Source organism: Tubulanus polymorphus, chromosome 1, assembly GCF_964204645.1.
Source record: "Tubulanus polymorphus chromosome 1, tnTubPoly1.2, whole genome shotgun sequence".
Classification (NCBI taxonomy): domain Eukaryota; kingdom Metazoa; phylum Nemertea; class Palaeonemertea; order Tubulaniformes; family Tubulanidae; genus Tubulanus; species Tubulanus polymorphus.
Window position 1 is genome coordinate 10,506,562 of NC_134025.1, and position 14,087 is coordinate 10,520,648.

A 14,087-nucleotide genomic window follows, 5' to 3' on the forward strand; every position below is an offset into this window, starting at 1 on the left:
TTCGGAGCTATCCTTATTACACTTTATTTTGATAGGGGGTGATTCGGTCGATTTTCATACCCGGAAATAAATAAATAAATGAATACATATTGGTCCTATGTTTGCCGAGTTTTTCAATTGTTTGCAGTTAAAATGATTAAATGCGCAAGATATGTCTCCCAAAATATATCCACAGGATCCAACTTTTTAATACAATCACAGACTTTCATACCAGTAATTCGGAATACTTACAGTAATAAATCAGGGGTAAGATTAAGAAACATGTCCTCAAATACAGCATCCTCAATTGGGGTCGAAAACTTTTTGTCAGGCCCCTGTGGGTTAGGGCTAAAATATTAGATTGCAAATCTTTACCACATACAGTTGACTTTGAAAACCTGATGATCATTTGGGTTTCCCTCTTGCACGTTGTAACTTGGCCTCACAGTTCTCCAGTTGTGTCGTTATTTTAGGTTTTACCTTATAGGTGCTAATGGTCGATTATCTATTCTTTTAAAGACCGTTGGTAAAATTACTATCAAATCGAAACCGCCGAGTACGCAAAACTGTGACTGGATCGGACCCGCCGATCCCGTATCAAACCTAAGACCGATCAAATTCTACATACCAACAGACGAAACAGCTCTTCAAAGGGAATTCAGAGAAAAACGACATCGAATACAAGAATGGAATGGAAGTTTTTGGAAAAAACATAACAAAAACTTCATTCAGGTACATTATTTTTATTAGCTAGCAAGAGAAATGAGACAATATGATTATTTGCTATTATTAATGCAATTCATTCTCTTGGAGCATTGTGGACATTAATAACAGTGTAGTACTTAAACTTACAGCGTAATAGAATCAACTTCTTGAGTGTAATTCTAGTTTTCCATACAGGTTGTTACAACAAAAACAGGCATGAATTTGAAAGCAATAACTTTGAAAAAGAACCTCCTAGAATAGTACAATAAACTCTGCGTTAACCGGCTGGACCGGTCTAGGCGGAGACGACTGTACCTTGTAGTGAAATCTTAATATTTTAGAATTTCATTATTCTTTTTCATCTAGGCCAAAGAGAACTTCATCAAGACTAAACTCGATCAGTTGGGGCATTTCAATTCCGATGGTACGAAAAGAACTTTGACCGCCGACGAAATGTCAGAGTTCTATAGATCTTTTCTACGAGAGAATCATAAAAATCATTTAGCCTACAATTGGTAAGTCAGTGTCTGTTTTAACTTAACGAGCCAGATTCTACTAATACTGACCTCTTCAATGTCTTCGGGCTTCATGAGACTGCCTAAAATAAAGTAAAACCTGCTTTATTCGGATTATTTGGCATCAATGATATGGCTAAAATAAAATGATACCTCCGTTTCCCCTAATAGACCGGGTCATTATTGTAACTGTTCATTTCTATAGCTGCTGTATATAGCTTATGATTTAAAAGAAAAGTTATGTACAGGATAGATAGGCGGCCTGGTCAACTTATGAGTTCACCAGAAATGAGAAACAAGGTATCAATTTTTTTAGCCAGTTGAAAGTTAGTTCAGATTATATTCGGATTAAAGATCACATTTTACGTAAATTTAAATATAGTTTGACCTAGTCTACTGTCACTCCAAATTGCTAGCCTACAATAATTTTGATTAGACTGTCAGCCAGCTGTATTTGCTAGCACAAGTAGCTCATTTCCAAGAGCGTAATGAAAATACTATACGTATACGTACAAGTATTATATTACAATATTCATGTTAAAGTAAATGAAAACAAATATCCTATTGATTTTAAATCTACTATTTCATAGGGAAATTTTTATGAGTTTCTAATTGTATAAGGTTTTCATATTTTACAGGGAGTGGTATAAGAAAACAATTGGTCTATTAATGCCAGCAATCAAATGTAACATGGAGAAAATATTTACGAAAATTCGTGGTACAGTGACTTAAAAAATAGAAGAACTTTGGATAAAACCTGCAGAGGAAAAGTTGAAATCTCGATTTGTTGAAGCACTTGTAAATAAAATCATTTATTTCATATGTAAACCCACCAGTAGTCATCGCTTGCATATTGGAGGCATATTTACACTTAATTATATCAAGCAATACACTAATCGAAATACCATGTCATCAATCCAGCCTATGTCATTGTTGAAATATTTATCTCTATATACAAAATACAATAACAGACCTGCTCTGTGTACCTTTGATTGCATCCATATACCTCGGAATATCATCTTGTTGCGACCTAAAGTCCAAATACAGTATATTGAGGGTCGACTGTATTGCCAAATGTCTTCCTTTGATATTGCATTTGGTCCTCAGGTATACAAAGTCTACTTTATATGAGTTAAAAGAAATTCAAAATAGCAATAGGGTCCGACTTGAGCTGCTGAAGTCAATCATATTTTCTCATTCTCTACAAAATATTTTGGTTTTTTATACCAACAACAAGCATTTTGAAAAATCGTTCTATTCCCACATCCTCCCCTGGCAGGGATTCGAACCTGATGGTATCGAGATTGCCACTGTACAAAATCCTGCCAAACTAGACCAGGTAGCTACAAGTGCAGCTTATGTCATTATTAGCTAATCAGATATCCCGTTTTATTTCAGCCGGAGTTTTCCCATTTATAGTTCTTCCGTGAAATTTACCTCAACCAATTATACAAGCAATCTGATTGGTGCCGCAATTATTCGTGCGACAAAGCTGTGCATGTACCTGCGCAGCCGGTCTAGTGCGGCAGGGGTTCTTGCTGTGGCTGAGTGTAGCGATGCCATCAGGTTCGAATCCCCGCAGAGGAAGGATGAATTCCCATGGAGTTTAACTGTCCTTGTTTATCTGCAACTGACTGTTCAGACTGTATCCATTTTGCGCCCAACTTTCCATCCCTGATGACAAAACATTGATTTATCAAAATGATATTCAGTTCCCCCTGCACCCTCCCCTTTGATCCGCCCCTGGGCTGTACATAAAAACACACGATGGCCATAAAGAAAAACAACGAAATATAATAATGTACGATGTACGATACATTCTGATTCTCCAACAGCGTTCATTCTAAATCAAGCATTTCAAGCGGTAAGAATGATTCGGCGAGGTTTTAAACTGACTGATTTGTTTTCGCCGCAGACGCAACTTGTCGAAAAACTCCATCTCCGACGAGAGTATCGGCGATTTGCCCGCGTAAATAAAGTCCATTCGACGTCGCAAGGGCGTTATCGATTTCGCCATGAAAGCTTCGTTAGCGATCGGCTGACCGTACACGAGTTTGTTGCACGTGTTTCCACGTCCTTGTTTCTCCGAGTCAATCGCGTGCATCAGGTTTTCTAACTTTTCGTTCAGATTCGAAACATTCTGGAATGAGAGAAATCATATCAATATGCAATCGATTAACACGACCCCGCCGTAAAATTTTCCTTTTCCTGCTCCGAAACCCAACCTCGAGGAATATTTGATGTTAGTCCTTCAAGATTGCTTTGCTTTTTCAACCCAGCGTCGTTCAGTCGACATACAGTAGAACTCGCTTCATTCAGATTTTTCAATCCAGATTTTCATTTGATTTGGATGCAATATTTGGTACATTGAACCTGGAACCGTGTAAACTATCATTCATAATTCGGATTGTACTTAATTTTGGGGAAATCTGGACGATCCCAATTTGCCGAATTAAGTGAGTCCTACTGTATTGAGTGCACCCACTAACACTGACCTTTACCAGAGCTGATAGGCTGTCAACCACATGATTAACGGAATCAATACAGCTTTCAGTAGTATCGATATCATCTGCGACGAGGAGTGGTTCTTTGTTTATTTGAACTTTCGTTTTTTGCTGCAAATGAATAAAGTACATGCATACGCCCTACATATAAGCCTAGTCACTAATGAAGGAATATGAAATAAACTCGAACCCCTTTTCACTCGGTACTCGTCACTGTGGAAGTTTCAAAGTGAATTTTAGTGGAACTCTCAAACTCATGTCATCAACAGTCATGATCTATATCAGCATTACTATTTTCATCCCTAGTTTTCAAGTCCCAATTTGTGTATTTCCAATTCATTGTACTAAAGTAAAAGTCACGTAATTTGGATGACGGTCTCAATACAATGAGTTAAGCGAGTTTAATTACGGTACTAAAATTTATTTGGAAAAACTTATTTCTCTTCAACTCAGTGAGATAAATGTAATTTAAAGTCCAAACGCTACCGTACCGAGTAAGGTGGAGTTTTCTTTAAAGTAATGAAAAAACACTTATTTACAATAGCTTTTTGTTGAAAACGTAGTTGCCTCGACACGTAATATTTGCACTTTTTCGGGTAGGTTTTTCGATACTTTACAGTTTCGAGGATCTTATCATCAATTTGTTGCACAAGAACGATGTTCACGTGGTTCCTCAATTCTTGGTCTACATCCTCATATTCTGAAATTCATATAGTGGAATTATAGATATTTCTACGATTGTGGAAATTTCTGATTTAGGTACACAGGAAACTTGTCCAGCAGTTGACAAATTTATAATAACAGTACATCCTAGTCAGTAACCTGTCTGTGGTTTAGTTTCACGATCGGATATTTTCACAAACCACATTGGTATAAGCCCATCCGATTATAAAAAGCTTACCACCAATGATTAGGTAACTAACTAAGTACATCCCACCCTATAAGCAGTCAGGAACACTTTCCAAAAACGGCTTATTCTGCCAATTTCGGCGTTTTCCGCCAATAACGGCAGAATCGGCCGTTTATGGATCACTCAGTTTTGAAACTTTTACAGTCGTTTATGGCTTAATCAGCCAGTTTCAGCTCACTAAGTTTCGAGTTTTTCTTTAAAGTTTTTTGCGCACTTCCGGTCAAATTAGCGCATGTTGCCGATTACGTCATAATCTCGAGCAGACGATAAGCTTTCATATGACGCTAGGATGGAAATTTTTGAGCTAGGTAAAGTGGTCAAATTCACGTTTTTCTAAATGATTACGTCATATGCAGCCCAAAAACTCCGGGAAAACTCTCAAAACTACTACAGCATGAAACAAGTTTATTAATCATGATTTTTGTTAAAAATAAATTTGGGAACTAGTTTTAAAAACTATTATAAAGTTTTCAATTAAATGTTGCCATGGGTACACATAAAAACATTTGCCATTTCTGGCGTATTCCGCCGTTTTTGGCGTAGCTAGTTTTATAATCATAAACTATTAAGCCATTATTGGCAGTCCACTTGTTATATATGAGGATTCCCCCACCCGCTTAGACGTTTTCCCTAGTGTCTACAGGGTACTTTTTTTCGGAATAAAATAATTAATTTGCTGAGGTGCACGGATGTGTAAATATTATATGTTAAAAATAAAAATAAAATTATTATTATAATTATCATTCTCATAAGACAAATCAATCATGGATGTATAAACTAGTGTATCAAAAATCTAGTTTTAAGTTTTGCCCATGGTCTTATCTTGCCTAATAAAGCATAGAATGGTTGAGGGATATATTGGACTGCATATGATGTTGGTTAATTGAAGGTAATTAACATCTTCGATGAATCCCAGCTAATTGGACTTGTGATGGGTAGTGATTGAATGAATTGGTGGCCGATGACGTTACAACACTCAAAATCAATACAGCTGTATCTAGATTCATTTCAAAATACAACAAACATTTTCGAAACAATTTGGGATACATGTATGTATATATTTATTACATAGAATACAGGTATAAAGAAAGAACAGAATTCAAATACATTTGCCATCGGAAACCCGTACATTTATATTTAATTCTTTCTTGAAGCCTGGAATGGATCAATGAGATTAATTTTTCGGCGCAAATATACAAATGTATGCCAGCAGAAAAGCGATGATGTCATAATAGGGACTCCCATCGAACTAAGCACTATAAATAGCACCTGTAAAACTATCTAAGCTAAAACGTCGTTTCTGGCGATGTAATTTTAAAAACTGTAACAGCTGAAAACGGTGGAAATGGCGTTTTTTAAGAACAAGCCAAAAATGGCAGAAAACGCCGATTTCGGCTAAATTGGCAGAAGCAGTTTAAAACTGAGTAATCCATAAATGGCTGATTCCGCCGTTATTGGCGGAAAACGCCGAAATTGGCAGAATAAGCCGTTTTTGGAAAGTGTTCCTGACTGATAAGTTACGCAGAATTACATTGAACTAGAAATTGAAGTTATCCACACTAGGGATGATGAGGATAATAAAGAATGAATGAGAAATATGTTTTTGTAATAGCGCTTTTGCCTGATGGCTGTGAGTGTTACCGTGGTCTGGCTGGCGAAAGTGAATGATTGAATAAAGAAAGTTGAATTGAATTGTGAATAGATATCAACGAAAATGATAGAAAGAAATAAAAAAATTGCTTACTGATTGCTTTACCACTATTACTAGCTCCTGCCATATTTTCAAGCCACCTTAGAAGATGTATGTGCTCAAAACTCGGCTATTAGAGGCCGGGGCATTCGACTTCAATTCGACTACGAAATTAATGAAATTTTGAATATGCCACCATATTGCTTGCAAATAAATTTACGAAACGATCTAAATCTTTTCAAGCCCTATGATTCATTTTATTTTCCACAAATTCTATCAAAATATTTCAGAGAATATTAGTTATAATTTTTGCTATGATGAATGAATTAATATTATCTTGAATATTCAGTGGCATTAATTAAGTCTTACGTCGTTTCGGGATATAACGTCTCTGACTATTTGTGCAAAGGATGGATAGCTCCGAGAAAATGTTACTACCCAGATTTTACAAGGATACATCTATCGGGAAGTCACCGAAAATGTTTATAGACGTACATTGTCATATCACCGCTGAAGAATTTAACGAGGTAAGCGATCAGTTATGGCTTTTATGTTTCTGAATATCGTGTTGAATTAAGATATGTGGGTGTGCTTGTGATGTCTATTTTAAGCCGTGAATAGTCTCAGTAGTTGTCCGAACCTAGGTGGCAGCACGTTACGGTGAAACTAATGTTTTTGGACAGTTCGCGGGTACATGTATCTATTTTTTGCAGGACCGTGACGCAGTTTTAACTAAAGCCAAAGAAGTAAGTACACTAAAGCAGGCCTATTCACTTAGCGCAGTATTGCATGATTTTTTTTTAACTTAATATGATTGAGTTTCATATAACCAATTTTCTGCTTTTTGTAGGACGCCGTTACTGCTATTCTGGCTGTATCTGAGAGTGTTGCAGATTTCAAAGAAATTTTAGATCTGTCTGCTAAGTATGTATGATTATCATTCATGACAACCATCAAATCTCTTTCTTTGAAACTGCGCAAATTATTTAAGTATTTCCTAACTAATTTGCAGATATCCGGGTTTTATTTTCCCCTGTCTTGGACTGCATCCAGTGCAAGTAAGATAACCATTGATTAATGGCATTCTAAACTATGTTGAATTTTCACAGAAATGACGATTTCCTAAACTTTTCGGTTAATACATATGTTTGAAAATATCTTCTCAGAAAGATGGCGAAGAGAGCAGGAGTGTCACTGAAAAGGTACATAGGCCTACATTCTTAAAGAATTCATTAATATTTGACAACATGCATCAGTTGCTCATAAGTTGGTTAGAGTTAACCACTGGATAGTTGGCATAGTCATAGTAAGAAGTTCGTTGTTACTATGGTATTTTATCCACAGGTTATCCTTAACCAACCTTTTAGCAACTGGTGGTCCCTGTATGTGATCAGGATATGAGTCTCAATGATATATGAATTCAGGAACTGAATGAAGCCGTACCGATTATTGAACAGTACGCCGATTGTCTTTTTGCAATTGGTGAGGTAAGTGTGTATCGGCAGAAATTTTAATTTTCAATGAGATTTTAAAGTTCTTATTGTATGATATGTACATAAACTGCTTAATATCGCAAACAGGTCGGACTAGATTTTACTCCTCGATTTGTGAAGTCGAGCGATGATAAGGAAGTGCAGCGTACTGTCTTGCGGCGACAGGTAAAAATGGAGGTTTTCCAGAGAAATTTGTTAAATCCAACGAGAAGTTAGACACTAATGAAGTGATAATAATAAATGATAATAATGACATTTATTTCATCATCAGTTAGAATACAAAATTACAAATAGAGTACCGTACATGGAACATGACACAATTGGTAGATTGATGATAGGGGCCTGAACAGAGCCGTAGAGGCTATCACTTGAAATCAGGCCCCTTGAAAAAAAGGTTAATGATAGTTGGTAATTGAAATAGATATAATAATAGTAGTAATGATAATTAATAATGATAATAATTAATGATAATGATAATTAATAATAATGATCATAATTATAGTAATATTAATAATAACGATAATTACAATGACAATAATCATGACAATAACAAGCAAGAATAATCTTACAACTAACTGAACTCAACTGAGGAAGAAGTAAAAATAGATACTATTGATATAAGAGAGAAATATGTTATGTCCTTTGTCTTTTTTTGTGTCTTTTAGATTGAACTAGCAAAGAAATATGATTTACCATTGTAAGTGAATATTTGGATTGAAAAAGACTTAACACAATCATTAAGTTTGTAGGTATCATTTGAAGGTAAAAATTATGTATTTATAGAAATGTCCACTCGAGATCTGCTGGCAAACCTACCATACAGCTATTGAAGGAAAACGGTAAGAAAAGCTTGTAACTCGGTCAATTTTCCCAGAGAATTGTGATATTTAATGAACCAATTTCATTATATTTTTTAGGTGTGACGAAAGCCGTATTGCACGCATTTGATGGCCGTCCTGCTGCAGCTATGGAAGGAGTTCAGTGCGGATATTTCTTTTCAATACCACCCTCTATTGCTCGTAGTAATCAGGTAAAAAATAGTATTTCTAATCATTTGTTTGAAAAAATACAATTGAGTAAGATGCTGAACACTTCAGACCGCAGCACTTGGTAATGAAACAAGATTGTATGCACATACTTTATTTGAACATCCTCTGATTAAGAATATCAGTACGTTGTCTAAGAGATTCTGAATTAGAAATGAAATCCTGATATCAGTATACGAACCATAATATGTGGTATATATATTGTTCATGTGTCTTTTTCTGTATTACGGATAATTCTATTTAATGCTACCAAGACATTTTTAGAACTTTTGTTACATAGATTTAGTAGTAAACTTTTGCGGAGGCTTGCAAAAAATGAAAGTTTTTTGCGACTTAGACTTATTGACGAATTTTTCATTCTTTGCAGAAAAGCAAGTTAGTTGAGCGAGTTCCGCTGGAAAATATGCTATTAGAAACTGATTCGCCAGCACTTGGGCCCGAAAAACAAGTGAGTGAAAATCTCAGAGTTTGATTTTTTAGCAACAGCAGCAGCGATTCATAAATTGACTCAGCAGGAGCCAGTTGATGGCCAAGCTGAAATTTATCAATTTTGACAACACTTGTACTGAAGCCACTATGCGCAGGGGTGCAGATGTGGATCAGTTGAATGTGGTACTGAAATAATTAAAGCTCGTTGTCTTTATCTGAATTTTGTCATTATTTTTCTAGGTGCGGAATACGCCAAGCAATATTCGAATATCTTGTGAATACATCGCCTCAGTGAAGAAAGTTGATGTGGACACTGTAAAACGAATCACTACAGAGAACGCATTAAAATTATTTCCAAAATTACGAAAATTTATCAAAGTTGTTTGAAAATGAATAAATTACATTTATCAAAAGAAATAGGAATTAGTTTTTTAATTATGTCGAAAGTTCACTTCGTATTTATCAACTGGCGTGTAAAACCTCATCAGATAATTTCTTTGCTGGTACTCCTTAAAAAGGAAGCTTGGACTTGGACCTGCTCAAGAATTGGGCTTAAATATATTTTTCCAATTATATCATGTGGACTGATTAGCCAACCCAATCGCTGAAAACTTGTCAATGTCATGATAAAACACCAAAATCAATTTGAATCGATAAATGCAATATTTCTCGTATTTCTGGCAATAAGTTTATGAATTAAACATTCATTGGAGAGGGTGAATGTCATAAAATACTGGAGAACTCCCAACAGTGCATTTGCAGCAATATCTGGCAAGTGAGTATGTTAGATAGATAGATAGATGGCGACAGTGTACGAGGCGGTTGTAAACAAGATGGCGCGGAACTGTGCACTGCATGTTGTAGGTGCTGAACGTTTCAATGTCGATTTTCGTTTGTAGTTAGCGAATAACGCATGCAATCTGATCGTTTATCGAGTTCTTCTGGTAAGTATTCGTTAGTTAGAAGTGTCAGCGTGTGTCATATAATAGCTGTGTAATGGCTTGCTTCCTGCTAAAAGAAAGTGTGGATTTTAGGTCAGCGGGAGTGGGAGAGAGATAGTTAGTTACCTAATCGTTGGTGGTAAGCTTTTATAATCGGATGGGCTTATACCAACGTTAGGGATGACAAGGGCCAAAACACGGTTGAAAAAAGTAACACTTCAAAAATATACTTTCTATCCACTTCAGTCCACAATTAATGGCTTATTTCACAAACTTACACAGGTACCTTTCGAAATAATCCAATTTTATGCATGTTTCGAGTGATTAATCAACATTATTTTGAGAAATTAATTAATTTCTCCACAAATTTCGCCATTGGCCGCCATTTCTCTGTATTGCACATGTGGCATGATAAGACAAGGGGACCTACAAGGATTTATATAAAACTTCCAAGACGAAACGACAATTTTTATTTTTGATGGTTTTCCAACCTATATTTCAAATCTTCGTGTTTTCCTTAATTAATATTTAAATAATAAATTCTGGTAAAAGAAAAATGTGAATAAGTGTTGATTTCTTAATATTTTTCAATTTCGTCGTTTCGCTTTGTTAGTTTGTGCTGTTGTCCTGGCCTCAGTCCACAGGTGCCAGCACCTCCAGTAATTTTCAAAATGGCAGCTGTTGACTCTACGGAAATTTACTCTCACTTTACGGCCGATTTGCACATGGATTAAGATCGTCAGGTGAGGTGTTATAGGTATCAGACAAACTACGAATCTGTTGTGCGTCGATTACAACAAAAATTAGACGGATATCTTAAGAGACAATGAAATGCCAGGCAAATTACTCGTCAGTCAAATTGGCTGACGAAGATTTCATACAAAAATGACCTTCCCATTCCTGACTGTGGTTTGTGAAAATATCCGATTATGAAACTAAACCACAGACAGGTTACTGACTAGGAGAGAGAGAGAACAGGATCGGCAATTTTCTGATGAAGATGATTTCATCATCTGTTGCAATGCAGCAGCAAGAGAAGCTGGTCTTGTCCCCTTATTGTAATTGAATTTAATTCCTGAAATGTTAGCTGTAAACTTCATGGTAATGCTAAATTAGCTTTATTACTAGAATTCACAGAATTTATGGTATTGGTAATGGTAGCAGTTCTTAGACTTAGATTTGAGATATTTGATATTTTGCTGATGCAGCATTATTTTAGTAAACACAATTTTTCCGACATCTATATATAATAAGGTATACTTATATAAATGAAGGCTGTGGTTATTTAGCCGGATCCAGTCACCGACTTCTGAAGGATATTTTGCCGGATATCATCTCTAATTGGGTGATTTACTCTGCGCAAGCGCAGAGGTGCGCGACCTAGAAAATTCGAAGGAAGTGGGGAGACCAGAGTTTGAGAAACAGAGTGGATAGAGCGAGACTCGAACCCGGGTCAGCAAATTATTAGCGCAGAGTCTCCCCACTAGACCACCGAGCTCGCTGAACACCACCCGAATGTTTAAACTACATAAAGCCTCCCCTAACCCTATCCCTAGTTGTGAAACGGAACCCTCGGGACCCTCTTCTCACCCTCTCCACCCTAACCCTAAACCCAATAAAATGATTTTATTGTTATATAATATATGGATCTGGCAAAATATCTTTTAAAAGTCCGTAACCGGATCCAGCTAAATGACTCTTCCATAAATGAATGATGATGAGATAATTTAATAAGGTCTAGGGTTAGGATTAGGTACAGGGTCTCTCATGCAGCTATCGTTGTCCAGTGTAAGGGTTAGGTTGAGTGCTGTTTGTAGTTAAAAAATTCGGAAGGATTCCGGGGATGAGAATTTCCTGCTTTTTGGCGGTTTCCCGCTTTTTTGTGATGAGAAACTTAAAACAACAAGCTTTCCAAATTGTCCAGATCCGTTGAGAAATTGATTGGGGGGGTGGAAGGTTTGCTGTGACTGGCATTATGTTTCGGCTCACAAGAGTATTTTAGCATGCGACGTTACTTCGCCCAATGATTTTCGTTATGTGCTGTCATCTGGTATTGCCAATATAAACTACTGTGAAAAAATAACCAATTTGTGCTGCCATTTAGAATTGAAACAGGGCTGTTGAGGAAATCATGTTGGGAACCCCCACTTTGAGCTTAGTGCCTATGTTGCAGTTTAGCTGCAATTTCAGTAATTAACAGAAATTTTCATCAAAAGTCCTGCTTTTTTCATAATCCCTGGTTCTCATCCCTGGATCCATTGTGGCTCAAGGGCCTAGTGTTAGGCCTAAGAGGCGCCACTAGAAATATGGTTTGAATCCTGCTCTGTCTGCTCTATTTTCTCTAACCCTGTTCTCCACACTCTCCTCGACTTCATCAGTGAGCATGCAGTAAATGAGCAAATCAGAACAAGTTGTCGGTAGAATACCATTAACAGGAGTAAATTTAAATCGGTATTCTTAGAATCAATTGAATTAGAAGGAGAGTCTGCAGTTTAGGTTCCTTCAGTTTGTGATTGGTGCCACAATGTGTTATGATATGGTTAGGCTAAAAGAAGCCTAGATATGAACACAGCAGTTGTTCCCTGATAAATGTAAGTGAGGGTTAGCCGGATATGGTCTATGATAGGTGACTAATTCTCATCACGCATGCGCATTGGGAAAATTTGGGGAAGAATGAAGGATTTAGAGAAAATTACTGCCAGTTCCCTCTTCCCGTCCTCCTGACGCTATTCTCACCCTAATCCTTATTATTGTAATTTATCCGGCTAAATCTTAAATGTGATAATATTTACAGGCTGAGAAATGCAAGATAGTTTGATTTCTGAAAGTTCTACAGCAACAAGACTGGATAATACAAGTAAGCTATGTAGTAGGGCCTATTTTATATCAACCAAAATTAGATTATCGTAAATTAAAAATACCATAACATTCGTAAGTTGGTGTCCGCTAGTTTTAAGTTTAACTTAAATTGAGTCCAGCTTAAGTTCATGTCAGAATTGGTCTCTGAATCCGAACTAAGCTATTCTTTGTCAATATTTATAAATACATTTATTCTTTGGTTTGTTTTAGGCTCATCAAACTTTGCAGATGAAAATCTATGCCCTACTTCGAACCACGGTTTATGCGAAAAATCTTGTGATGCCTCGCCTAGTAGTAGCCGCATCTTGAAGCTGATTTGCTTGCCGCAAAATCCAAACATGGACCCGAATAAGGACCGATTGTCTTTGTTCGAGATTCTGAGTAAAAATCCAGTATCAGATAACCCCGCCATCGGCGCACTCGAGAATGAAGACAAGTGCTCGCCGAAAAAGAATAGTTTTGCCGGCGGAATTGACTTCAGCAATTTGAAGAAGCTCGGATCGGGAAAGCTGGTTCAGAACTTCATAAGAAATGACGGTTCGAAAAGCGCGGATGGCTCAAAAATCAGCCCGCCCAAGCAATCGCCGTCGAAAAGTCCGAACTTCAAAGCGTTGAAAAACATGTTTAAGAAGGTGAATTTCAACGATCTTAAAAAGAGTAGTAATCCGAGTTCGAGTTCTACCGGTATAACTGATGCTAGCAAACAAACTAAACACGTTCCGATCCTCCCGAAACCGGCATCGTCGTCGAAAAATGCGTTTTCCGTCGCGGAGAAAAATGACATCGCGAGACCCTCGCCTGTAAGCTCACCTTCGCAAAGTAAACAAGTACTCAACACGAGAAAATCTATTTTCGAACCGAAAAGTGACGGTAAGAACGTCGTTATAGTCAGCTATGCATCGGCTAATTCTTCGTATTTCATCCCGTCGGTGAACAGCGACGCGAATTTGAATCACTCCCGATATTCGGACCGACCGACGAAAAATCACGCGACTAAGCCCACGATGACAAAGCGC

General features: G+C 36.9%; 4 protein-coding genes across 5 annotated transcripts; 3 read left to right on the forward strand and 1 right to left on the reverse strand.

Moving 5' to 3' along the window:
- Positions 1-74: 74 nt before the first annotated feature.
- LOC141898103 (COA8 family protein CBG23705, mitochondrial-like) lies at positions 75-2,668 on the forward strand. 2 transcript variants are annotated; one of them, XR_012618509.1, is made up of 5 exons: positions 75-246; positions 499-711; positions 1,051-1,199; positions 1,838-1,997; positions 2,598-2,668. XR_012618509.1 is itself a non-coding variant. In XM_074783924.1 (4 exons), the coding sequence occupies exons 1-4, from the start codon at positions 79-81 to the stop codon at positions 1,929-1,931; spliced, it is 624 nt and encodes a 207-aa protein (XP_074640025.1). In that variant the 5' UTR covers positions 75-78; the 3' UTR covers positions 1,932-2,038. The 2 variants fall into 2 exon arrangements, 1 of the variants encoding a protein (XP_074640025.1); XM_074783924.1 differs by lacking the exon at positions 2,598-2,668 and having other exon boundaries at positions 1,838-2,038.
- Positions 2,669-2,749: 81 nt separating this feature from the next.
- On the reverse strand, positions 2,750-6,493 carry LOC141898104 (uncharacterized). Its single transcript, XM_074783925.1, has 4 exons — positions 6,358-6,493; positions 4,243-4,403; positions 3,695-3,814; positions 2,750-3,339 (listed from the first exon to the last, which is right to left on the reverse strand). Exons 1-4 carry the CDS (start codon positions 6,389-6,391, stop codon positions 3,043-3,045), a joined length of 612 nt encoding a protein of 203 aa, XP_074640026.1. The 5' UTR covers positions 6,392-6,493; the 3' UTR covers positions 2,750-3,042.
- A 229-nt stretch (positions 6,494-6,722) lies between these two features.
- On the forward strand, positions 6,723-9,658 carry LOC141901719 (deoxyribonuclease TATDN3-like). Its single transcript, XM_074789187.1, has 12 exons — positions 6,723-6,830; positions 7,017-7,049; positions 7,154-7,227; positions 7,316-7,361; positions 7,470-7,505; positions 7,728-7,790; positions 7,884-7,961; positions 8,462-8,493; positions 8,580-8,635; positions 8,714-8,826; positions 9,210-9,290; positions 9,512-9,658. The coding sequence occupies exons 1-12, from the start codon at positions 6,732-6,734 to the stop codon at positions 9,656-9,658; spliced, it is 858 nt and encodes a 285-aa protein (XP_074645288.1). The 5' UTR covers positions 6,723-6,731.
- Positions 9,659-10,121: 463 nt separating this feature from the next.
- On the forward strand, positions 10,122-14,068 carry LOC141901795 (uncharacterized). Its single transcript, XM_074789313.1, has 4 exons — positions 10,122-10,215; positions 13,007-13,069; positions 13,282-13,871; positions 14,009-14,068. Exons 2-4 carry the CDS (start codon positions 13,015-13,017, stop codon positions 14,066-14,068), a joined length of 705 nt encoding a protein of 234 aa, XP_074645414.1. The 5' UTR covers positions 10,122-10,215; positions 13,007-13,014.
- The last annotated feature ends 19 nt before the right edge of the window (positions 14,069-14,087 follow it).

Bases quoted from the DNA above. Each gene is read 5' to 3' on its own strand.
- LOC141898103 (XM_074783924.1), top strand. From the start codon at position 79: ATGAATACATATTGGTCCTATGTTTGCCGAGTTTTTCAATTGTTTGCA. The intron at 247-498 runs GTAAGATTAAGA...ATTCTTTTAAAG, and splicing joins CTTACAGTAATAAATCAGGG to ACCGTTGGTAAAATTACTAT. The intron at 1,200-1,837 runs GTAAGTCAGTGT...CATATTTTACAG, and splicing joins AATCATTTAGCCTACAATTG to GGAGTGGTATAAGAAAACAA.
- LOC141898104 (XM_074783925.1), bottom strand. From the start codon at position 6,391: ATGGCAGGAGCTAGTAATAGTGGTAAAGCAATCA. The intron at 3,815-4,242 runs GTAAATAAGTGT...ATTCATTTGCAG, and splicing joins GTTTTCAACAAAAAGCTATT to CAAAAAACGAAAGTTCAAAT. The intron at 3,340-3,694 runs GTCAGTGTTAGT...CTCTCATTCCAG, and splicing joins GCCTATCAGCTCTGGTAAAG to AATGTTTCGAATCTGAACGA.
- LOC141901719 (XM_074789187.1), top strand. From the start codon at position 6,732: ATGTTACTACCCAGATTTTACAAGGATACATCTATCGGGAAGTCACCG. The intron at 8,494-8,579 runs GTAAGTGAATAT...ATGTATTTATAG, and splicing joins AAGAAATATGATTTACCATT to AAATGTCCACTCGAGATCTG. The intron at 8,636-8,713 runs GTAAGAAAAGCT...TATATTTTTTAG, and splicing joins ACAGCTATTGAAGGAAAACG to GTGTGACGAAAGCCGTATTG.
- LOC141901795 (XM_074789313.1), top strand. From the start codon at position 13,015: ATGCAAGATAGTTTGATTTCTGAAAGTTCTACAGCAACAAGACTGGAT. The intron at 13,070-13,281 runs GTAAGCTATGTA...GGTTTGTTTTAG, and splicing joins AACAAGACTGGATAATACAA to GCTCATCAAACTTTGCAGAT. The intron at 13,872-14,008 runs GTAAGCTCACCT...GTCGGTGAACAG, and splicing joins ACATCGCGAGACCCTCGCCT to CGACGCGAATTTGAATCACT.